The 26990-nt window shown below is 32.6% G+C and overlaps 1 protein-coding gene across 3 annotated transcripts in view; it reads right to left on the bottom strand.

Moving 5' to 3' along the window:
• Window positions 1–26990, bottom strand: part of TAX1BP1 (Tax1 binding protein 1) — a 75861-nt gene that overhangs the window by 30572 nt on the left and 18299 nt on the right. For all 3 annotated transcript variants that reach the window (XM_010971545.3, XM_010971530.3, XM_010971537.3), the window contains 5 exons: window positions 25303–25490; window positions 21811–21969; window positions 10631–10779; window positions 10456–10546; window positions 3412–3597 (listed from right to left, as the gene is read on the bottom strand). In XM_010971545.3, the coding sequence (XP_010969847.2) occupies window positions 3412–3597; window positions 10456–10546; window positions 10631–10779; window positions 21811–21969; window positions 25303–25490 (773 nt within the window). The remainder of the gene's footprint in view (window positions 1–3411; window positions 3598–10455; window positions 10547–10630; window positions 10780–21810; window positions 21970–25302; window positions 25491–26990) is intronic.

The following is a 26990-nucleotide window of genomic DNA, read 5'->3' on the forward strand; positions in this document are numbered from 1 at the left end:
ACATAAATATCTTTTCTAAAAAAAAAAGAAAAAACTTCAAACCAAAAAACAGTAACAACAAAAAAACCTGAAGAAAATCATGAACATGAAATTTCTTTAAAAGAAACAGCTATTACGCATAGAAAAAATATTCAACTCATCAACAATTAAAGAAGTTAAAACAAATACCATTCATCTTCTTTCAAATTGACAGACTGAAAAACAATAATACTTTAATATTTGTATGGTTTGGGAAAACTGGCACATTTACAAAGCTGTGGGCTCATATAATCAGTTAACCAATGGTATAATCTTTCTCATCAGATTTTTGAAACATTCATCAACACCTTTAAAAAGCACATGGCTTTTGATCTATCAATTTTATTTTCAGGAATTACTAAGAAAATTATTAAACGGTATGGACAAAGGTTTAACTCTGCAGATATCTAGTAAAATATTAAGATTATGAAAAATTAGAAATGCCTAACAATGAGAATTTACTATAAATAAACTACAATATAACCTCCACACAATGGAGGTCTATGCAGCCATAACTAGCAGTAGTATATGCCAAATACTGTTGGTATATTAATTTTTTTGAAAGGCAATTTGAAAATAACCACAAAATTTAATCACTCAATCGAGCAATTGCACTGAGGAATTTATTCTACAAGTTTATACATATACCTAGATATCTGTACAAAAATGTTTACTGCATCATGTTTATAATACCTAAGGATTATTCACAACTAAAAACAAGTACATACTACATAGCTGTTAAATAAAAAGTGAGCTACTACAAAGCTGTTCTAATGAATGAGGAAGATCTGGTAATGCGTACTCATTCTGTAAGATGTCCAGACATTCCACATAAATCTTAACATTTTTGTAATACTATATATATTCTTTTTAATATAAATACTATTTTTACATTCACAGATTTCTAGAAAAATTTAAAATTCTGTAATGATTTATCTGGGAAATGATATGGGTTACTTTTACCTTGTACCCTTATGAACTATTTGAATTGCTTTGTAAGCATGATTTTGTATTGCTTTTATAATTTTTTAAAAAGTTTTAACAATTAGGAGTCATTTTCCCCAGGTATTTCTATACCTATTTTTTTCCACACAGAAGACCTGCTTAAGTAGCATCTTACTAAATAATAATCAAATATACTTTTCACCTTCCCAACTGCAATCTGCTACATTAAATACTCTGAAAGTAACTTGTGTCTTAATCATCAGTTCTAAATATCACACATGCCTGATGTTTTAGGTATTAATTAACCGTATCTGAGTGTATTTAATAGAAAACTACTGAAAACCACATAATACTCTATCCATAAAAGTTAATGAGTAAATTAAGATAAATCTACACCATGCAGTATTATACAACCATTTAAAAAATTAGGAAGATCTCTATAAACTGACATGGAATGACTTCCACTCTATATATTGTTCAAAGAAAAAACACAAAGTGAAAAGGAGAATGTAATATGGTACTTTTCTTAAAAAGAGGGTAGAAAAGGATGTATGTACACCCACACATGAACCAACCTTTTATCTGCAAAAAACAAACATAAGAAGAATAAACTGGAAACTAATGAAAATGTTTACCTATGAGTACAGGTAAAAAACCAGTTTTAAGGGAAGAGACACCAGAGTACATTTTTTTTTATATAATTTTGACTTTTGAATGATGTAACTGTTTTACATATTCAAAACATAAAATTAAAGGAAAAGGTTAGAATAAAAATAAATCTTAAAACTAAATGTAAATTAAAAAACCGAACTATTTTACAAATTTGCAACATTATGTATGTTAAAAAAATTCAAGTAACTTTTGAACATGGTACTCTGTACATCCTTAGTGAAATATATTCTAAGAAAAAAGAGCTGGAAAAGATGTTAATTTTATTTAGTACAAGTATTGTTGGAAGTGCCAGTGACATAATAATTCTGAAACTACTGGTGTATATAGCTGGTTAGAAAACAAATAAATATAACATTTTAGAAACAAGGGTTCTCACATATGGAATGGAGGAAGGTAAGGAAGAACCCTAGAAAGTACTGGATTTGAACTGGAGGCATCAATATAAAGACTGAAAATGTCTGTCCAATTAAAGTACAAAGTAACAATGAGATCCAGTTCTTGGTTTCAAAATACCTTTCGGTAATTAAAAAAATCAGGGTTCTCTGGAGGTCTGGGGCAGAACCTAAAACTGTAATATACTGCTGTACCACAAAACAAGGAAGTATTCAAAGCATTAGGGAGACATATCAGAAAGCAGGTTTGAAAAGGTTCTCCCCTCGGTAAATAAAAGGACAATTTGGGTATGAAAAAGAATAACGATGTGTAATGTACAATGTACTGAACAAAAAAAGAATTGCTGAATCTACAGTGGTATTAAAAAAAGGGAGAGGGCAACAAGGAAACTCCTTTTATAAAAGAATACCTACTAACAAACATAAAAGGAATAATAGAATTTCTTAAATCATCATTTTGCAATCATTAATGTAGTAACTGTTGGTGCAGGTAAGGATCATCAGGGGATTAAAAATACAGGGTCAAATGGTATGGGGAAATACGATGTTTACACGATCTCGAAGTATAATCCCACAGATTACTTAATAATCACAAAGACAGAAAGGTACCAATATAATGGAGAGACAGGTAAATATAACTTTAAACTTATGATTAAACCTAACATCATCAAGAATGAAACTGACATTATATGATTTTTGATGTGACTGCAACAGAGTGTATAAAACATCATCTATGCCTTTTCTTGCCAAAAATGTTTGACCTGAATCTAGTCATGAGGACAATAAACAAATACAATAAATAAATCTTGTTTATGGAACATTCTCTCAGACAAGCCTGAATTATTCAAAAATATAAGTATCACGGAAAGCCAAAAAGTATAGGTACACTGTTCTAGATTAGAGAAGACCAAGAATAATCATTAATGTGTGATCTCTGACTACCTTATATCAATAAATTTTAAAGGTTATATAAAAATATATGTGGGACAATTTGGATATAAAGCTATATATAAGCATTGATATCATATCAATATAAAATTTCTTCGGTGTCATAGCTGCATTATGGTTATACAGAAGAATGTACTTATTGATAGGGGAGACATGCTAAAGTATTCATGGTGAAATGTCATAATGCCTGCAACTGACTTTCAAATGGCTCAGGAGAAAGGGGGGCACATATAAATGGGGGAGATAAAGATGGCAAAATATTTAAGGATATATATGTACTCATTGTTCAGTCCTTCTAACTGTTCTGTTCGAATTTTGAACTTTTTCAAAAAAAAAAAAAAAGTAGAAGAGGGAAGGGAAGAGTAAAAATAAAACCACCATACTATAATAGAGGTATGTTTTACAATCTTCAAATACATACAGCAAAAGTACTTACCTTACTTGAGGTTGTAAGCAAGAAAGCCCTCTGCAGATTCTCCTTTTCAGCCAAACAGAACTGCAGTCTACTAATCTCTTCTTTGAAATGAGTAATCATGCTTTCTTTGTTCCCATCTAAATTCTTTAAAGTCTGGACCTCTGACACAAGCTTGGTATTTTCTATTTCTGTATTCTTCAAATGTACCTGAAACAGTGCTTGAAAATGTCAAGAATATTCTAACTCCATAACCTAAATTAATCAAAGTTTAAAATATTACTATTTCTCTCTAACCCAAATATGATCAAGGGAAGACTCACTAGGCTAAGAGTCAGAAGACCCAAATTCTGCCAAATGACTAGCTAAGGATGTGGAAGGAGAACACAGCTTTTCTGAGGGTTTTTTGTTGTTTTAGTTTTCCATAGAGATTAATTCTAAAGTCTACCATTACCTGATCTCTAAAGTCTTTTCCTTTGATGATTTTCAAAATCAGTTCTCTTTAAAACTACAAGTATATTTGTTTGTTCTTTGGGGGAAACATTATGTTATAAGTATATTCAGATAGAAAGGTATGACCAGATTCTGGAAAACTAAAGGAATACATTCAAGAACAACACCTTAAGCAATTCAATTTTTTTCAATTTTTTCCTGTGGAAAACGTACTATGTAGTTTACCTCTTGTGTGCCTAAAAATATATTTGTTGATTAATTAACCCAACTATATTGATTTTTCCCAGGAACTTTGGCTGCTTTGTTCATAAGATACAAACCAAATTCCGTAACTGAAATTATAGAGTACAAATATCTCGTTTCCACTAATAAAGAGTATCTTGCTTTCGTTGAGAGCACCAAAGAGGCGTGGAGGTGGTACAGCTCAGTGGTAGAATGTGTGCTTAGCATGCATGATGTCCTGGGTTCAATCCCCAATACCTCCATTAAAAATAAATACATAATTGTCTCCCCTGACCCCTAAAAATTTTTAATTAAAAAAAAAAAAAGCAACAGAGAGAAATGAATTAACATACTCCTTGCACTTTACTCTTTAAATGTATGGAATGCTGAAGACTAATTCCTGTTCAAAAAGATAGACTATAACTCCAGATACTCTAAAGGTATCAGACCAAGACCTTCGCAGCATCACTTTAAAACCATTACCTGATTATCATAATCATCAGCTCATGAAAGCATTTTTTTTTTTTTTACTAATCCCTGTAAGTTCTGATAGGGCAGGGACAGGTCACATGATCCAACAGGGGTTAGAGGGGAGAGACAAAAGAAACTCTCCAGTTATGCATGTGAACAATTTGGAAGGTTAAACTATGTATCTGAGATTAACAGCATAGTAGGTCTTACTATATTCAGTAAGTGGAATCTTCTTGTCAAAAAAAAAACAGAACAAAAATGCCTAAGGAAGAATTTTACTTCCAATTTTTGGGATACACGCATACAAATGGAATACTGTTCAGGACACTGGGAGGTTGGAAGAGAGTGTATTCAAATGAAAATTTCAATGTCACTTTGATCCCAACTGCTAATGCTTATAGAAAACAGGAAATACAGCACACTGTAAAAGAATAAATCCTCAAAACATCTCTTTTGTTCCCTTCCCTCCTCCTAAGTCTTTTGCAAAGGACTTGTCATTCAGGTGTACAACAGAGACACTGAAAATCTTGGCAGAAAATGAGAAAAAACAAGGGATAACATAAGGAATAAATAATTCAGAGCAATAAAGAAAAAATAAATTCTGGATTTACCCAAAAATGTGTTTGTCAACCTTCTATAAAACACTCAAAGTACCGTTCTCATGATAGAAGAGAGAAAAGAAAGGCATGGTGGAAAGGTGACAGCATCAGGGATCAGTTCTTCTCTTTCCAAAATAAATCATCTTAGTTAGCAATACACCTCTCGCGTGTCAACGGTTTACTCAGGAACTTCTTAAACCCTTCCTGATACTAACTAGGATAACTTCAGAGTTCATTTTATTTATTATTGTATTAAAATGATTGAAGACATAGAAATTCTCTTTACCTTATTATCTCCCACTGTGTTAACAGAGAAACAACATGGAAAGCACTTAATTATCCACAGAGAAATAATGCCCAGGTCTTTTCCTGGCACAAAACTGAAATGTTCTCATTGAAATTCATAGTAACATTAAATAAAAATTATTACAGATGCCAAATTTTCACTTAGTTAAAAAATGCTTTATAACTCAGAAAAAAAAACTGCATTTTGATCATTCTGTAAATGAAATTGATAGAGAATTCTCAGATTACATCAATGCAGATGTAGGAAACAGCCTTTAAAGTTTACATACTGTTTCACCCTTTAAAAAAAAACCGCATTTGACAGTAGTCTGCAAAACATTGTATCCAACTGCATCAATTCTTTCTCTATACATCTGTTATTATTTTCCTTTTTCACAAAATCTTGTTCAAAAACCAAACATTATCTTTGGCACTTTTTCTTAAAGAGTCAAATCAAAAAATCATCCACCAGTAAGTATTTTTATTCCTGTTCTGGCAGACACACACACACACACACACACTCTCATGCTCGGGGGACGGCTGTTCCAAGAAACAGAATGAGTATAACCCACGGCATGCAAAATGTTTCTATCTGTATTCTGCTCTGAGATACACAGTGGATTCAATTTTTTTTTAACTTTAAAGATAATTTTAAATATAAAAAATTTCAAAACATTAAAAAAAAAATTAACCACTCCCCCCAAAAGAAGGAAATTACTGTAGCTTTGTGGTAAAGTTGGAAATAAGGGAGCATGCTACCCCCAGCTTTGTTTTTCTCAAAATTGTTTTGGTTATTCAGAGTCTTTTGTGGTTCTATAGTTTTTAAAATTATTTGTTCTAGTTCTGTGAAAAATGCCTTTGAAATTTTGATAGGGATGCACTGAATCTGTAGATGCCTTGGGTAGTATGGTCATTTTAACAATGTTGACTCTTTCAATCTATGAGCACAGTATCTTTTTTGTTTTTTAAATTATAGCTGACTTACAATGTGTTAGTTTCTGGTACAGCACAGGTGCACAGCACATCTTTCCATTTGTATCATCTTCAATTCCATTCATCAGTGTCTCATAGTTTTCTTAGTACAAGTCTTTTATTAGATTTATCGTGAGGTATTTTACTCTTTTTGATTGTAAATGGGGTTGTTTTCTTCCTGCCTCAGCCTCCCAAGTAGCTGGGACTACAGGTGCACGCCACCGCGCCCAGCTGTTTTAATTTCTCTGACAGTTCGTTGTTAGTATACAGAAATGCAATTGATTTCTGTGTATTAATTTTGTATCATGCAACTTTACCAAATTCATTGATGAGTTCTAATAGTTTTTTGGTGGCATCTTTAGGATTTTCTGTATATAGTGTCATGATCTGCAAACAGTGACAGTTTACTACTTCCTTTCCAATTTGGATTCCTTTTCTTTTCTTTTTCTTGTCTGACTGCTGTGGCAAGGACTTCCAATACTATGCTGAATAAAAGTGTTGAGAGTGGGCACCCTTGTCTAGTTTCTGTTCTTAGAGGAAGTACTTTCAAGCTTTTCACCATTAAGTATGATGTTATTAGCTGTGTGTTTGTCATATATGGCTTTTATTATGTTGAGGTACTTTCCCTCTATATTCACTTTGTTGGGAGGTTTTATCACAAATGTTAATTTTTGTCAAAAGCTTTTTCTGTACTTTTGAGATGCTCATGTAATTTCTATTCTTTGATTTGTTAAAACAGTGTATCACATTAACTATGCTTTGTATACTACAAAACTACAGTAGTCAAAACAGTATACTACTGTATAAAAACAGATACATGGATCAATGCAACAGAGTAAGAGAGTCCAGAAATGAACCCACACTTGTATAAGCAATTAATCCATGACAAAGAAGGCAAAAATATTACAATGGGAAAAAGACAACCTCTTCAATAAGTGGTGTTGGGAAAACTGGACAGCTACATGCAAAAGAATGAAACTAAACTATTTACTCATACCATACACAAAAATAAACTCAAAATGGATTAAAGACTTAAATGCAAAATCTGAAACCATAAAACTTCTAGAAGAAAACACAGGCAGTATGCTTTTTGACATTAGTCTTGGCAATTTATTTTTTTGGATATGTCTCCTCAGGCAAGGGAATCAAAAGCAAAAATATAACAAATGATCACAGCGAAAAAAAAGTGGCAGTGAATATATGTTCATGGATAACTGAAAAATTGTGCTCTACACCGGAATTTGACACAACATTGTAAAGTGACTATTACTCAATAAAAACGTTAAAAAAAATGGTACTACCTCACACTAGAAAGCTTTTGCCCAGAAAATGAAACTCAACAAAATGAAAAGGCCACCTACTGAATGGGAGAAGATATTTGCAAATGATATATCAACCAACAAGGGGCCACTATCCAAAATATACAAAGAACCCATGCAATTCAACATCAAAAAAACAAACTCAAGTAAAAAATGGGCAGAGAACCTGAACAGACTTTTCTCTAAAGAATCTATACAGGTGGCCAACAGGCAAATGAGAAGATGCTCAACATCACCAACCATCAGGGAAATGCAAATCAAATATCACCTCAATGAGATATCACCTCACACCTGTCAGAATGGCTATTATCAGAAGCACAACATACAAGTGTTGCCAAGAAATGTTGAGAAAAGGAAACCCTCGTGTGCTGATGTAGGAATGTAAATTAGTGCAGCCACTAAGGAAAACACTATAGAATTCCTTAAAAAGTTAAAAACAGAACTACCATATGATCTAGGAATCCCACTCTCGGGTATTTATCTGAAGGAAACAAACTAATTTGAGAAGATATGTGCACCCCCATGTTCACTGAAGCATTATCTATAATAGCCAGGATATGGAAGCAACCTAAATAAATGCCCATCAATAGATGAACAGATAAAGATGTGGTGTGTAAATGCAGACACGTAGACACACACACACACATACACACACACACAGAGAATATTACTCAGTCATAAGAAAAGAAAAATCTTGCCATTTGTGACAATATGGATGGACCTAAGTGAAATAAGTCAGAGAAGGACAAATACTGTATTTCACTTATATGTGGAACCTAAAACATGAAACAGATGAACAAATATGAAAAAGAAACAGAGTCATAGATAAACAGAACAAACAAGTGGTTGCCAAAGCAGAGGAAAGTTGGGGGGATGAGAGAAATAGTTAAGGAAGATTAAGAGGTACAGATTTCCAGTTACAAAATAAAATGAGTCATGGGTATGAAATGTACAGTGTGGAGAATACAGTCAATAATTATGTAGTATCTTTGCACGGTGACAGGTGGTAACTAGACTATCATGGTGATCATTTTGAAATGTATAGAAATATGAAATTACTATGTTGTGCACTAAGAACTAAACAGAGTTGTATGTAGGTCAATTATATTTCAAAAACCAACTCATGAAAAAAGAGATCAGATTTGTCGATACCTGAGGCAAGGGGTGGGGTGGGGGTGGGGAAATTGGATAAAAGAAGTCGAAAGGTAGAAACTTCCAGTTACAAGATAAATAAGTACTAGGGATGTAATGTACCACATGGTAACTATAATTAACATTGCTGTAGGCTATACATGAAAGTTACTAAGAAAGTAAATCCTAAGAGTTCTCATCATGAGGAAAAAAATTTGTCCTTTTATTTTGTATCTATATGGGGTGATGGATGTTCACTAAACTTTCTGTGCTAATCATTTGCTGATATACATAAGTCAAATCATTATGCTGCACACCATAAACTTACACAGTGCTATATGTCAACTATATCTCAATAAAACTGGAAGGAAACAGAAGTGATCCTGAGGACAGATTTGGAATTTCACACTTGGGTCCCCAAAGATGATATCTTATCAATTGATATAAATAAATGAATAGCTGTTTTTAAAAAAGGAGGAGAAAAAACACACTGGGAATACAATAAATTATATTCTAATTTCTTGGTGCAAATTGTGACTCTCAAATAGCAAATATATGCAGTTGTATGTTTTATCTTTAATATACATTATAATATATAAATGAGTGTTGTCCTTTTCTAATCTACTAAAGAGACTGAATCTATCCAAATAATACTTATTTAACTCAGAATGTTCTTGAAATTCCTTATCTGGAACTGCCTTGAGAAACAGCTTATAAGCCACTTAAGTAAGTCCCAAGATGCATCTACAACATTACTGACAATCAAAGGTCACCACCCTATTTCAGGGTCATTTAAAAAGGAAAGAAAAACTTTAAAAGGTGAAGATATGTCAACAGTCAGAATCTTTTTTAAAACGACAGTCTCTGAAGATTAATCCAAGTCAATCTCTAGAATATAATCATCACTGTAATAAATCAATGCTCTTCCTAACGTTTATATATTCCTAAACGGGAAAATAATTCGTTACATAAATTCTAAAGATGGGCATGTTGTCATCATTCAAACTCTTTGCTTATCATACATTACCTGCTAAGTATCTAAAACACCAGCAATGAAATTCCCTGAAAACAAAGTCTTAGGGAGTATACACAACGAGGTAGTTTTCAAACATGTCCTCAAATCCTTTAATATGTCCCCAAAACCTCTGATACTCCTCTCCTAAAGGAGTGGAATCTAATTCCTTTCTCCTTGAGTGTCAGCTGGACCAAGTAACTTGCTTCTAATGAATAAGATAAAGAGGCTTCAATGTACAACTTTGGAGAGTAGGTCATAAAATGCATTGACTTCCTCCGTGTTCTCTCTCATATAGCTTACTCCGAGAGAAGCTGGCTGCCACACTGTGAGGACATCCAAGCAGCACTGAAGAGGCCACACTCCTAGAAACTGAAGGGTCTCCTGCCAAAAGTCATGTGAGTGAGCCACTTTGACAGCAGATCCTCCAGTTCTCATTGAGCTTTTAACTGATTGCAGCCCTAGACAACATCCTGACAACTACACAAGAGACCCCGAATCAGAACTATGCAGCTAAGCTTCTCCCAAATTCCTGACCACTAAGTTTTGAGGTAATATATTATACAGCAGTAGGTAACTAGTAAAAGTGGAAATAATAAATTACCTTATAAAGTTCCTTCTCATCCTTTTCTGTCTTCATTTGACATTCTAGTTGTTCTCTTTCATATTGTGCCTTCCTGAGTTTGTCCTTCAGACTGAGTTAAAGTCAAATAACATTAATACAAACAAAAAAAACTTTTTTAAAACATGAAGATACTTTTCAAAAGCATCAGAAATACCTGTCTAATTCAGTTTCTTTTTCAATTGCTTTGTGTGTCACTGACACAATGTCCTCCTCAAGCTGGAGAGCTTTGGATGTAGCATCATTGTATCTCTTTTTAAATTCTTCATTTTCCATTTTTAAACCTTGTGAGACTTCAATAAGACCCTTAAAAATAAAATATTTTGAGAAATACCGAAACAGAATTAGAAAGACAAATTTGTTTATCTTTAAGAATTCTATGTATTAAAATTTTAATCCCACATTTGTCCCCTCCACAGTTTGTAAGACTAAAAACTAAACCTGAAATTGTGAACGTGTAAAACACTCCATTTGTTGATTTCACTAACTTCTCCACCAGAGGGCAGGCAACAAAAGTGAAGAAAAAAAATTTAAAATTAGTCACTTTTGTTTTCCACATCTCACATTCCAATGTTACTCCAGCGACAAAACAGGTTTCATGATACTAACCAAGGGTTAACACCCACTTCCAGCATAGATCATAACTGATAATTATACCAAAGCACTAAGTTAAGATATATGCCTAAAGCAATGTTCCTAATGCTCCTGCCGCTGTGACTCAAAGGCCTGAACAAATATTCAAAGACATTAAAATGAATATAAAAAAGGTAGTAAATGTCCTAGTTTCATTTTAAAATATTCTAATTAAGCAGGTAAAAAATTTTTATCATATCAATTAAAACAATTACATAACTTAAGAGAACTTGATCAAGCCTCTCCCTGAACTTGTTTTATAATCTGTAAAATGGAGATAATAAGGCCTTTTCGGACTAATTTATAAAATTATGAGAATTTAATGTACCAGTGCATTTGGAGGTTTCCACACAGTTTTGGAAAACTACACATCAAAAGAATCGATAAATTAAGACACTGCTTTCATTAAAAAAGTTTTTAATTTCCCACTAATAAAAGTACCACCCATCAATCCAACAACAAAAACTAAAGAAAATCACCATTTTGCCAACTTAAATTGTATCAAATACTATAAAGTATTTATAAGCCACTTTGATTTTCATAAAGTAACAGCCAAATTTTTTACATACAGGTAGAATATCATTTTATATATCTTGCTATAATATGAAAATCACTATGTTGCATCTATACTATATTAAGATTGTTACAACAGTGGTCAAATACACTCTACTGGTTTTATCTTTGCTCAAAACAACTGTTTGCCTTACTGAATTTGCAACATAAACCTAAGATTGTTATATAAAATTAAATACTTTTCTGATTTCAATGCTACAATACCAAAGAAAGCAGATATTTATTCCCTTTGCTATAACTGTCACTATCCAAAGATACTTTAAAATTTGACACATTTTCAGTATTTGTCTTGCTGATTTATAAACAGAGCCAGAGAGATTTCTAGTTTTACTGTATTTTTACCAAATGCTCACTCTTTTGGCACTGTGAATGGGCAACAGATTTAATCCAGGCATTTCTTCCTAGGAATAAGATCAGATTGCCCAGAGGCAAAACTATTCCTGATTCTGTAATTAATGAAGTTCTACAATGGGTAAATAGCATTCTGGAAAAAAAAAAAGTATAGGACAAAAACAAGAAAAGAGTCGTAAGCAACTAAATGCAAAACATAAATTAAGCACTTTATGAGTCAGTTAACTCTACAGTGAGTCACAAAGTAATTCTTACTATAACTTGAGAGTCTGAGAATCTTTTTCTGATACCAGTAAAAAACACCTGATAGCTTCTCAGCATCCAAGCGCACTGCAAAAGGCATTAAAAACTGAAGTGGGGATTATTCTTCAGGTCTCCAGTGCTCACATTTGAGGGAAGCATAAGCATCTTCAATGTGGCTAAATCTTAGTTAGCATGAAAATGACATTAAAGCCCTTAGTGAACATATAAATAATTAAAACCATGGTTTCTTTAAAAACAATTTTTTTTTTAAAAAAAAAGTAAAATCTACAACACAGTCTTTGGAAAACACTCGAAATTTGGGATGAACATTCATTTGGTCAATATCTGCAAATTATGTCCAAAAGGTGCCATAATTCTAATACCAAAACAGAGAAAAACTTGGAGATTTAAGTAAGTCTGCTACACTGTACACCAAGATAAGAACAGTAACAAAAATGGGGGCAAAAGGAGATAAAGAGAATAGGGCATTTCAGATTCATGCAGCAGACTTCTCCCCCTCCTAAACTGAAGGATCATGCCAACCCACCATTACCATTCCCCCAAATCATAACTCTCAAATATGAACAACCAGATAAAAAGACTGTGAATCACTTATCTATGTGGCTAAACTTGCACTAAAAATATCTACAGTAAAAACACATTTTTTCCTGTGTTAAAAAAAGACAAAATTAACTCCAACAACAAATGAATACATGTGAGGAAATCAGATGCAATATCACTGACAACTATCTGGAAAAAAGTATGGTATTCTGGATTCAAATGAAAACAACAGGAAAATTTAGGAAATTAGTATCTGACTACTCTAAATATCAAATTATCAGCAAAAGGATTATTATTTATGAAAACTGGTAGACTTTAAATCTTACTCAATTGATGTAACCTGGCTTTTCTCACTCTGCTTCTTGAAAATCAACTAAAATACCAAGCTACATAGATAGCTACAGAGAATACATATTTTCTCTAGTTTCGAGAAATACACCAGACAAAAAGATAACTGACAATAATGTACAATAATAAACTATCTTCATGGCATTAAAATAATGAGCTAAAAGGTGAAATAAGTAATAATTAGGTAATTAAGTTTCATTAACACCGCTCCCATAAAAACAACCTGTTTCACAGTTAGGTTTGGTTTGGGGGGGGGGGGGAGACTAAACTGACAGAAATAACTAATAACTTATTTAAGCATATTTCAATTTATAGTATTTTAGATCTCTGAATCTAAACATCTTTAAAGATCAAATATGCATACAACCTCTTCAGTAACAAACTTCAAATTTATCTGAAGAAACTCTTGTACTTGTATTCAAACAAAAGCAAAAAATTCACTAAGAAAATTTCCACAAAAAATACTGTGCATGTTCCAAGAGAGCAAAGTTTAAATACGATAAAACATAAAGAGGGCTACTTCTACTATCAAAATTCTGCTATGAGAAAATACACTTAAATTCTACCTTTTTAAGAAAATACCAGATCCAAAGGGTTAAAATTTTTGGTTGGAGCAGAAAAAGGAGAGGCAAGAAAGGCTACAACTATATCTACAAATGTCTAAATATTTCCTGAGCATGTATAAATTCCAGACAAGCAATTTTTAATTTTAATGCAATTTCCATATAACATTTTTCAAGAGGCAGAGAACAAGAAAAAAAATTTAGGACAGTAGTTTTACTTAAGTTGCTTTTTTAATTAAAATGGAATGATTTATGTATATTTTGTTATAATGATCTATGTTGCACGTGGATATGCAAAATATGTTACACCAGATCAATGTAACAGAAAAGAGAACACAGAAATAAATCCATGCATATGTTTGTTCAATTTACAACAAAGGAACCAAGAATATACAAGGATATAAAAGAATAACTTCTTAAACAAATGGTGCTGGGAAAACTGGACAGTCACATGTAAAAGAATGAAACTGGACCACTATTTTACATAGACCATACACAAAAAAATCTACTCAAAATGGATTAAAGACTTAAATTTAAGACCAGAACCCATAAAACTCCTAGAAGAGAGTAAGCTACTTGACATCAATCTTGGCAATGAATTGTTGAATTTGACACCAAAAGCAAAAATAAACAAGCAGGACTAAATCAAACTAAAAAGCTTCTGCACAGCAAAGGAAACCACCAACAAAATGAAGAAGCAACCTTCGAAACTTGAGAAAATACCTGCAAATCAAGTATTTGGTAAGGGCTTAATATCTAGTTTTACTTAAAGAATTCACACAACTCAATAGCCAAAAAACAAAACAGGAAAAACAAACAAACAAAAAAACCCCACCTAATCCAATAAAAAAAATTGGCAGGGGAACCGAAGAGATATTTTTCCAAAGACAACATATAAATGGCCAAAAGGACATGAAAAAGTGCTTAATATCACTAATCATCATGGAAACACAAATCAAAATCACAATGAATATCAGCTCACCTATCAGAATGGCTGTCATCAAAAAAACAAGCGATAACAAAATATTGGTGAAGATGCAGAGAAAAGGGGTTTCCACCCTTGTGCACTGTTGGTGGAAATGTAAACTGGTGCAGGCATTTGCATGCACTATGGAAAACAATACGGAAATAAAACTACCATACGATCAACAATCCCATCTCCGGGTGTGTATCCAAAGGAAATGAAAACAGGATATGGAAGAGATTTACCTGCACTCCATGTTCACTGCAGCATATTCACAACAGTCAGGATACAGAAACAACCTACGTGTCTATCAATGGGTGAACGTATAAAGAAGATGTGGTACATAAATATAACAGAGTATCAATCAGCCATGAGAAAGAAGAAAATCCTGCCATTTGCAACAACGTGGACAAGACTTAGAGAACATTATGTTATGAGAAATATGCCAAAGACAAATACTGCATAGTATCTATTCATAAGTAGAACCTAAACAAAAAGTAAAACTCAGAAAAAGTAGGTGCCAGGGGATGGGGGAAAAAAGGGAGAGATTGGTAAAAGGATACAAAATTTAGCTAGAAGATGAATAAAGTCTGAGGATCTAATGTATAACATGGTGACTACAGTTAAGAACACAGTATTGTGTAAATGAAATGTGCTAAAAGAGTAGAATTTAAATGTTCTCATATACACAAAAAAAGGATAAATATATAGTTGAAGGCTGTGTTAATCAACCAGATAGGAGGAATCCTTTCACAATATATATGTATTCAAATCATCAAGATGTACATTTAAAATATATTACAATTTTGTCAATTATAACTGAAATTGAATGGAAAATACTCAATGATACAAGTCTTATGAAACAAACTATAAAAAATGCTTCATCTTATACTTCTCTATTAATCTAAAGATTATGAGCTAGTTCAAAGTATATAAAAAACTAGTATTTTAGAACAAAATGAATTTCTGAAACTATTACTTAGCAAATCAGGAATAAAACGAAAGTAATCGGCTTTAAAAATCTTATTGTTAAAAAAATACGTTATAACCATCACCTTATGCGTTAAAATTAAGCATTTATGTCTTTTTGTCTCAATGAAAACTAGTAAAAGAGAATTAGAAATTAGATATCCCAACTTCAAAACTGGTTTTCAGCAATTCCACGTATTATAAGGTTTTCAGCAATTCCACGTATTATAAGCAATTGGGAAAACTCCATGTATTAAGCAGTTTAAATGCCTTAAACTACCTCGGTCAAAAACCAGGTATCCAATGCAAGGCTAAAGGAAGCCAAAAATATAAAGATAGTTGAAGAGGTCCACACTATGGTGGCCAGAGCCACCATAATGAGAGATCTTTCAAAACCTGTTCTCTCACTCCTATACCTGTAACTCCCAAACGCCTGTAATGTCTCAGGGTACCCCACCTAGTTTGTGAAACTTAAGAACCATAACAATATGAATACATACAACAGTTCATAACATGCACCTCATATTGTTTAGGCAATATTGTTTTAGCATTCTCAAAACTAAAACTTAAGCTAAATTTTCAAAAAGGATGTAGTTTAAAAATATTTTAAAGTACATCTTAAATTATCAATATTCAAATTAAGAATATGATTTTATGAAAAACATTAAATTCATAGTTTAGGCTCAAAAAACTTACAAACTAGTTTAAACTAATGAGAAAACAGGATCACAGTTCTATCTGAAAAACAAGATTAAGTATCACTGGTTCCCTGCATCTCAGTTTTCAATCCTCTAATTTCAAATACATATCTAGCACTCCAAAACAAAAACAATACAATAAATAAACATACAAACTGCTAATTTTTACATAAGTTTAATAAATGTAGAAGTCGGAGTTTTTAAAAAACACTAATCAATACAATGAGATATTATCTGACATTGAAAAGAATGAAATACCGACACATACTACAATATAAAAGAATCTTGAAAATATTATGCTAATTGAAAGAAACCAGTCACAAAAGGCCATGTATTATTCCAACTGTATACAATGTCCAAAATACATAAATCCATAGAGACAAAAATTTAGATTAGTAGTTGCCTGGGACTGGTGGGGAGGGAAATGGAAAGTGACCACAAATACGTACAAGGTTTCTTTTGGGGATGATGAAAATGTTCTAAAATTGGGTTATGGTAATGGCTGCACAATTCTGTAAATATAATAAAAACCACTGGATTGTATACTTTAAAGTGATGAACTTTGGGGTAAGTAAATTACACCCCAACAAAGCTATTTTTTAAAAAGATCAATTAGATAAGCCCTCAGAGGTAGGTATAATAGTATCATTAAGAACACTGGTATAGGATAGAGAGTGATTAACAGCACTGGTTGGAACCAGACCTCCTGCCTGTACCACTTATAAACTATTCAATAACAGGCAAGTTAAGTAACCTACATTTCACAGGATAAAGTGAATTAATATATGTAAAAAAACTCAGAATAGCACCTGGCTTACATTAAGTATTATAGGAGTTACTCTTTATTAGTCAGCCTTTTACAAGAGAGAAAGTTGAACTAGGTCTTTGAAACTGAACTTGAAATGAATGTTAAACTTATCCCTAATGAAAATAGTTATGTTTCAAATCTAGGGTGTACATGAATAATGGAGCATATATATTACATTAAAATAATCTAAGGGAAATACAATATGTAATTTATAACTCTCAATTTATAAATATTATTTGGTTTCAGTTTTAATCTACTTTGTAATCTTACCTTATACCTCAAAAAGCCAAACTTAAATATGATTAAATGCATACTTTTTTTGTATATATATATACACACTTTTTTTTATTGAAGTATAGTCAGTTTATAATGTGTCAATTCCTGGTGTATAGCACAATGCTTGTCATACATGAACATACATATATTTGTTTTCATATTCTTTTTCACAAGATATTGAATATAGTTCCCTGTGCTATACAGTAGAAACTTATTTATTTTATATATAGTAGTTATTATCTGCAAATCTCGAACTCCTAATTTATCCCTTCCCACCCACTTCCCCACCAGTAACCGTAAGTTTGTTTTCTACGTCTGTGAGTCTGTTTCTGTTCTGTAAATAAGTTCATTTGTTTTTTTTTTTTTTTTTTTTTTTTAGATTCCACATGTAAGTGATATCATATGGTATTTTTCTTTCTCTTTCTGGCTTATTTCACTTAGAATGACAATTCCCAGGTCCATCCATGTTGCTGTAAATGGTATTATTTTATTGTTTTTTTTACGGTTGAGTAGTATATTCCATTGTATAAAACAGACCACAACTTCTTTATCCAGTCATCTGTCAATGGACATTTAGGTTGTTTCCTCATCTTGGCTATTGTAAACAGTGCTGCTGTGAACACTGGGGCGCATGTATCTTTCTGAATTAAGGTTCCCTCTGGGAATGCCCAGGAGTGGTATTACTGGATCACATGGTAAGTCTATTTTTAGTCTTTTGAGGAATCTTCATACCGTTTTCCATAACAGTTACACCAAACTACATTCCCATCAACAGTGTAAGAGGGTTCCTTTTCTCCACATAAATGCATACTTATACTAATCAGTTTTCATCATCTTAATTTATCCAATTCTTTTAATTCACAAAATAAGAGTGCTCTTTTTAGTAGCATTCTGCAATGAGAAAAGTCGATGTTCACAAAAAATGAAAGATTTTATTTATAAATATTGAATTATAAACATTTAATTATTTTAGTATTTGTCAAGTATTGAATGGGTAATAAGCTAAGGCCTTATTTTACAAAATAATGAAAATACAATAAATTTCTTCTACCATGAAGAAACTGAAGGCCTCTACTGATCATTCCTAGTATACTATTATAAAATTTTAAATGAAATTGTAGATGATGTATCTTAATAGTCCTTCAGATATTCAGCAGTTTATATACTCATACCTTAGAGAGAAGCCCTTTAGAACTATAATAATGATTTTTAGAATTCACACCATGGAATGGATTTTAAACAGGTGTCAAGAAAAGTCATAGATTTTATAAGCCACCCAACTAACACAAGTTTGAAAGTTCCTGAGCTGTTCTAGCTCAGGCCCAGCAGGCCTGTTTGATTAAGATAGAGGCTATAATTCTGGGAGTAAAAAGCAAATTCACAAACTAGAAGCCCCATGACTAGCAACAAGGAGGAACTCTCTCCTGGCAAGCATATTATTTTAGCCCCAGAATTAAGCAACCATCAAAATACAACTCAGAATTTATTTTTTTTTTAGAATTTTTTTTTTACATAATGCAAATACTACTTTTAAAATCTGGGGGAAATCCTGCCAATTTCTATTCCTCCTGGATGGATGACACTATCCATTATTTCAGTTCTGCATTGATGATTCTCTGGTCCATCATTATGAAACATACTATAAAACAGTAACAGCTACTTAAAATTAGTGAGAATCTACTATGTAACAAATATCATTCTAGGTCCTTCTATCACCATTTTCTATCATACAACATATTAGAAGAATCACTTCCATGTACTTCATCTTCCCAGAGAGCATATTCGAATGGAAGAATATAGCAAGAAGTCCCTTTCAAGATTAGTTACTGTCACCAAGATTTATAACTTGCCATAAAAACTTCCAAAGACCTCTTCTGAGTATCACAGCTACAATCTCCTACAAATTTTACTTCATTAATCCCCTGATCTCAATCTACCACTTTCCAACCAAAGTCCTCCATCAGAATAAGCTTTAGTCTTGTCTGTAGTGCTTAACTCCTTGTCACCCGGACAGCAGAGAGAAACTGAGACTGCTTAAATTTTAGCTAATACTCGACTGGACCAGAAGAAAGGCCTGATGTATGTGAGTAATTTCACACAGCTGAAGGCCTATGATTCTGCCATTCCTACTCTCCCAAACCGTCCATTCTTCCCTTGGATTTCAAGCTGATCAGAGCCGAATCTCAAAGCCTTTATTTCAGGGTATTCTTGATCTCACTGGCTAAGCACATGCTGTAAAGGACCATTTTCTTAAGTCCTCTTCTATCTCATTTTCACTCCTCTTGCTTATAATGAAGTTAAAGAAAAAAGACTGGCATTCTGCTTTGGAAAACTGTCAAATCCAGGTATGAATATCGAGAGAAATGTGTAAAGAATGGAAAGAAAAGGGTAATAATTATACAAAGGATAGTGAGGGAGTTATAACAATTAAAAAATTTAGCTAAATGTTTTAATAGTCAAGGTAGACACATACAACGCAATTATAACATTTATAATTTAATATTTGGTACACATGCTTAAAAAGTTCAAATAAGAAAAGCAGTTCCTTCTACATTGTTGGTGAGAATGTAATTTGGCGCAGCCACTACAGGAAACAGTATGGAGATCCCTTAAAATACTAAAAACATATGATCCAGAAATCCTACTCGTGGGCATATACCCAAGGGAAACTCAAATTTGAAAAGATACACGCACCCCCAATGTTCATAGCAGCACTATTTACAAATAGCCAAGAAGCAATCTAGCTGTCCATCTTCAGATGACTGAATAAAAAAGTGTTCACACACACAGTGGAACACGACAGTCATAAAAAAGAATGAAATACTGACATTTGCAGCAACATGGATGAACCTACAGATTATCATATTAAGTGAAGTAGAAGACAAAGTGGAATCTTAAAAAATGACACAAATGAACCTATTTACAAAACAGAAATAGACTCACAGACATGGAAAACAAACTTATGGTTACCAAAGGGGGGAGGGATAAATTAGGAATTTGGGATTAGCAGATACAAACCACTATATATAATAACAAGGTCCTACTGTATGGCACAGGGAACTATATTCAATAGCTTGTAATAACCTACAATAAAAAGAAAACAAAAAATATATATGTATAACTGACTCACTAAGCTATACACCAGAAACTAACACAACACTGTAAATCAACCATGCTTCAATTAAAAATAAAAAAGTGGTTCCTTAACCAAAGAGAATATCCTACTCCTGCTGTAGGATACTCTTACTGCAGGATTCCAACTGTTCCCAAAAGTAAAACCGGGGGAATAACTGCATATTTTAAACTAAAAAGACTAATAGTAATAAGGACAGAAGACTTTACAGATGTTTGTAAGATTTATAGTTGTACACACTGTTTGATACTGTGTTTACCCTTTAAATCAAATAAGCAATCCTCAAACAAATGTAACAAGGCTAAAGAAATTTTTTCAGTTTAAGCTCTATCTGTATATCATCTCTGCTCAGATGTGCAATATACAAGCACTCCACTGGAGTATAAAAACTGTTAAGAATCACTGTACTTCATGCTTCAATTAACAATTATTAAGCAACTGCTCTATGTCTTGTTGCACAAGAAAGAATTATGGAACAGACCCCATCCTTAGGGAATAATAGGTCAATCCTGTCAGACATTGGCACATCCAACTAGTTACAATATAAGTGAGAATGTGATATGTATAATCATAATCTGCGCAAGTTCATCAAAAAAATTTTCTTACGAAAATATTCAATAAAATCAGTAAGTAGGAGATTGCTCTTTTTCCTCTGTTTTTGACTAACTTAAATCCATTTGTATTACTAATGAAGCCACACTTGTAAACTTGTACTTTTTTTCCTTAGCTCAAGAAATTGCGCCAATTTTAATTAGGTGGTTTTTCAGAAAATCTATTGTATTCTCACATCAAGGACTTCAAAATTCTAACACTACGTCTTACTTCACTGAATTCTGCTTTTTTGAGACGGAATTTTAACTACTTTATTCTATTTTTCCCCTTATTCAGTGTTTATCATTCCTAATTGTATTTCTAACCCCTTCCCCCAAGATTAATCAAGTATTCTACAATTAGATGTAAATATCTCAAAACAGTTCTCAGGGACTACATCACAAGCCTGATACCAAATATCTCAAAGTATTTTAACCATTTACAACATAAAAGAGGCTGCGGCAGAAGGCTGACAGGATCTGATCTATTCTCATATAGATACCTATCTAAAGGTTATTTTTTTTCAACACATGGTTTTCACTCACTTTAATTGACTCAGTTCTTGAAAACAGTGGGTTTCAGACAATATACTATGATTCCAATCAGTTACCCAAGGCAAAACTAACCTTTTGCTCCACTTGCAGTTGGTCACATCTTTCTTTTTCATGGTTAAGTTCTTTTTCCATTCTTCCAACTTGTTCTCGAAGTTGTGTAGTTTCTTTTTCCAGAACAGCAATTAACTGTAACAGTTCTTCTTTCTCTTTCATGGTTTTCTCAATTTTCAACTGTAAAACAAAAAACTCAAACTGGTTTTTTTTAATCCTAAAATACACTACTATTTCAGTTTTCCATTTCAAAAAAAAGTAAAGAAATTGGCAGAAAGAACTTTTACATACTATCTATGTATCAATCAGCCTCTTTCCGTCTTCAGTTAGAAAAACACATGAATCATAAATTTAAGCCTCCTTTTGGTTGGGCAATAAAGAAAACATTAAAAGTAGCTATAAAATTAATGAATTTTATTATGAAGTTGCCTGATAATCACTTTTCAAATCAGTACTAAAAATAAGGCCTATTAAGTTTCATTAAGTGACTTAATTCTGGGCTCTTATTTTGGGTAATAAGGAGAAAATTTGTTACCTTTTCTTGAATGCAAATCTATGGGAAGTCTTTGAATCTATTAGAACTTCCTTACGTGTCATATAAAGCCTTTATTATGGGATTACCATGAAAAGTTTTGGTTCTTTAAATAAAGTATTGAGAAGTTTCTATATATATATAAAATGGCCTCTATTTGGCTCAATCAAAATACACTTTATATGTACATGCAAATTTTAGGACAAAAAGTCAGACTTTAACAATATATCAACAATATAATTGACTCTTAAAGGAACACTAATAGTTACTCAGTTCAGGAAAATCTAAACTCCAATATTCTAAATATTACTAAATTAAGGAACCTAAAATAATAACTAAAATGGTTAATATTTCTCCTGCAGCAAGAAATCTTTGATTGTAACAGGGGAAGAAGAATGGAGATTCAGAGGGAAGCCTTCACAAAGGAGGCATCACATATTTAGCTAAAATAAAATGCTTTCCCCCAGTACACACCAAGTCAGTTATTCAGGGTCAAGGAATCAAACTGATTAAACTCTAAAATGGCTCTTATGAAAGTTAAAGAGCTGTAAAAATTTTAAATGGCCCTCCTATCTCTTTCATCAGACCAAATGAAAATGACAGGAGTAAATGCCCTCAAAAGAGAAAAGTTTATTTATTGAGTTTCTTTTTACCTTACCAATTTTTTAAAAAATGATTTTTGGCTCTAAACCTTCTGGCAGCTTAAAAATAAAGATACTTCTTGACATAGTACAATAGAAACATTATAAAAGAACCACTTTCTCCCAGTGATTCATTTAATTGGTATATACTTTGTAAAGAGCATACTGAATCCTGGCACATATTTTCTGAAGAGTATACTGAATTCTAAGTAGAAATTTTTAAAAGGAATTCAAATTAGACAAAAATATATGTCTAATTCCTGCCCCCACTTTTGTATACTGAAATCTTTCAAGCATATAAAATGGTTAAACTTCTACAATGAACACTCATACACCCATCATCTAAATTCAGTATTAATATTTTGCCCCGTTTATCTCCCTTTATATACCTAAGTTTATGTAATTTTTTTTATAACCATTTGAAACATAATTGCAGACACTTCACCCCTAAATGCACAGGGCAAGCATCTCCTAATAAGTAGTGTCCTATTTAACCACTACCATTATCATAGTTAAGAAAATTAACAATTTTAGGGGGGAGGGTATAGTTCAAGTGGTAAAGCACATGCCCAACATGCACACAGTCCTGGGTTCAATCCCCCAGTACCTCCTCTAAAACTACATAAACCTAATTACCTCCTCCCAACAAAAAAAGAAAAAGAATTAACAATTTTATAACACCCAATGTGTAGTCCATAGTATTCCCCACTAACCCAAAACATCTATTATTTTTAAATCTAGATCTACTCAAGGTTCACAAAGTGAAGGATTGTGTCTCAATTATTTTTAATGTCAACAGTGTTCTAGATAATGTCTCACACTTACACTGTTTGTGCATTTTTAGTAAAATCATTAAAGATTTTGATCAGTGTGGAAATTTAAAAGACTTGTCAAAAAACTGATGAGAATATAAATATCTTACCTCAGAAACATTTACCTAAGAGACAGAAATTTAAATTTTTTTTTATAAAGCACCTTTTATGAGTAGGAAGATGAGAACTAAATTGTGTGATGTCTCAATTTACTTGGAGCACAAAAGTGAGGTAGATGCCAAAATGCCTGTTGTTTTTCTGCTGGAGGCCCTGAAATCAGGGTGGTCTAACAAGTATTCAAAAAGCTGCTATATAAACGTTAACTGCGTTCTTCTTAAGATCTAGGTTGGTATCAGCATCTTTGACTAGCATTCAAATACCAGGCTAAAAACCTTGATCATCAGGCAGTTGTCACCACAAAATGTTTTAGTCACCCTATAAAAGTTACATTTCTTTATTTAAGATAAGAGAGGAATTTCTGGAAGGGGGAAGGGAAGATACAGAAAAATTCACAATAAAAGTTATTGGTTCCCTCTAACCTTAGTTTGACGATCTAATATCTATACCCTTTAGTCTTTTTTCTAGTCTGTTTTTGAAGATAAATAAAATCAAAGGCATAAAATATTTACATATAAAAACATCCATCTGACTATAAAGAATAAGCAATGACCTGCCACAGACTAATTATGAATGTAAAATAACAAAAAGTATACTGAACCAATTAAGAAGCTGTTTTTCACAGAAATTCAAATATAACATTCTAACTTTTTAGATTTAAGGTAAAGATATTAAAGTATCTTGAAATAAAAATGTTCTATTTTCTTCTTAAGTACTAAAAATTAAGACATATGGCATTATGAGACCATCTAGACAGTAAATTTCTTTCAAAGTCAATGCAATGCCTCTAAAATATTCAATAAAAAACAGTAAGAAGCTTTCTCATCTTTTTAAAATCATGGTTAATCCAGGCTTACTCATTTGATTGGATGAACAAGGAAAATAAATCATTCTAAAAATGCTCAACCTAAAGTAAGAGACTGGGATGCTTCCCTGATTCAGCGCCACACATGGGACAGAGCATGCTCATGGCATAGTGAAATGAAGTTCACCTCCAACTACAGATAGACTTACTGCTTTACATCAGTTTCCCAGCAGCATAACTGCCAAATCTGTATTATTCTGTAATCAACAGATTAGGCTACCCCTAAAGAAGAAAGGTTAGGGTGAGAGAACTTTAGGAGAGTTTTAAATCTAAACTCTCTCAATTATTTATTGTACATCTACTATGCACAAAATACTGGCAGACCTAGGGACAGTCCTTGCCACAATGAAATCAGTACGTAACATAACTGTAACAGAAAAATTCTTTTAATATTTAAAAAATGACACTCTAAGTTTACTGTTTTAGTTAAAAAGCATTTGATAGTCAGGTTAAACTCTTGCATAACCTGAAAATTCTTACAACACCAACCAACATGAGCTCTGTTCATAAATTTATCTGAGTTGCCAGCTCACTGCTGGTACCAACCTCAAGAAGGCCAGCTTTTGTGGTCACCACTAACATGTCAGAATTTCCTTCATCTTCCATAGTAAGCAACTCTTCAACTGGAGAAGAAGCTCGAAACTGAAAAGGTGTACTTGCACCACGAATTTCACCCTTATGGGTAACATAACAGAATTGATAAAATTCTCCATCATCATTTGGAAGGTAGTATCCTAAAAGGAAGTTAATAAACAAAAAAAATTATTAAATTTCCTGTTACAAAATTGTTACTTGAATTTAACAAATCTTGCCATCCCCTCTCATTACTGATCTTGTTCCTAGGCACTTAGAGTATGTCTTTCCATCCTTCTTTCATAAATTATCCATCAAAACTAGACTCTCCCTTCTTCCCTAAATACACCCATATTTTTCTTACGTCTAAACTTACACTCTCAGAATATTCTTTCCTTGTATCTTCACTAGAGTAAAACCAATTCATCTAGGAAAGTCAAGTATATAGTTTTCAATTAGAAAAAGTCTAGAGGAGGAGCAATAGAAGAAACAGCACAAAAACCTAGGAGGACTGTGGGGTGGGAATATGTTATTTAAAGAAATCTTCCCTTCGGGGAACCAAATGCAATACCTTGTAACAGTTTATAATGAAAAGGAAAATATATATACATGTATAGCTAAATCACTATGCTGTACACCAGATATTAACACAACACTGTAAACCCACTATACTCAATTAAAAAATAAATAAAAATAAAGAAATCTTCCCTCAATTACGACACTAAATTCAAGAGAAATATTTACAAAAGGAATATGCCACACATGTGAACTCTGTAAGGCAGAAAGAGGATGATGTGTACTGTGCAGAACAAAAATAAGCTTTGGAACTACAGAGATTTATTCTGGAATTCCAGCTCTACCACAAATTGTTATTTACTTAACCTCCCCAAACCCCATTTCTTATCTGTAAGAGATACAAAGCTATCTATCTCAAAGTTCCCAAGTACAATGGGTTAGGTAGTTATACCATCTAGCCTATTATCTGACAAATAAGTGTTCAATATTTGTTCCTTCTTTCTTCAGCTCAGTTGTTACCCTCTTTTAAATTTTGCTGGATTATCCTAGCTCAAATTTAATCTTTACCTACTCTCCAAAGCTCCAATGGTATTTTCTACAGTTAAAAAAAAAAAAGAAAAACCCAACCCTCCACAGTATACTTTGCATTGTTATTATATACATGCTTTACAGCCTGTATCGAAGGCCTCAAAAATACTGAGGGCAGATTATTAATATAAATAAAAATTATGTAATCCCCCAGAAATGAAAAGGAAACATTCAATGACTGTGAAATGAACATACAAAGATGAATATATTCACCTCATTTTGCATATTAATATCAACCAAGAAATCTGTAATCACTATGCCTATTATCCTTTCCACATCTTGAAATTTTCAGCCTCATTATTAAGGTATCAACTTCACTTGACTTCATTCTTTAAAAAATAGCTGACCTTTTTCCACAGAAAGGAGGGAGGAGAGAAAATATAAAATAAGCCTGAAACATCTTGTGGTGCCTGAAATGTAAGAAGTTCTCAAAAACAGACTGGGGGTCGGCAGATGTCAAAAAAACACAGAAACTCCACTAATGGAATTCCCAATGGCCAAAGAAAGCTAAAATGATCTGAGCAACAAAAAAATGACAGCGTTAGACTTGATTCCAC

This window comes from Camelus bactrianus, chromosome 7 (assembly GCF_048773025.1).
Source record: "Camelus bactrianus isolate YW-2024 breed Bactrian camel chromosome 7, ASM4877302v1, whole genome shotgun sequence".
NCBI classification, from domain to species: Eukaryota; Metazoa; Chordata; class Mammalia; order Artiodactyla; family Camelidae; genus Camelus; species Camelus bactrianus.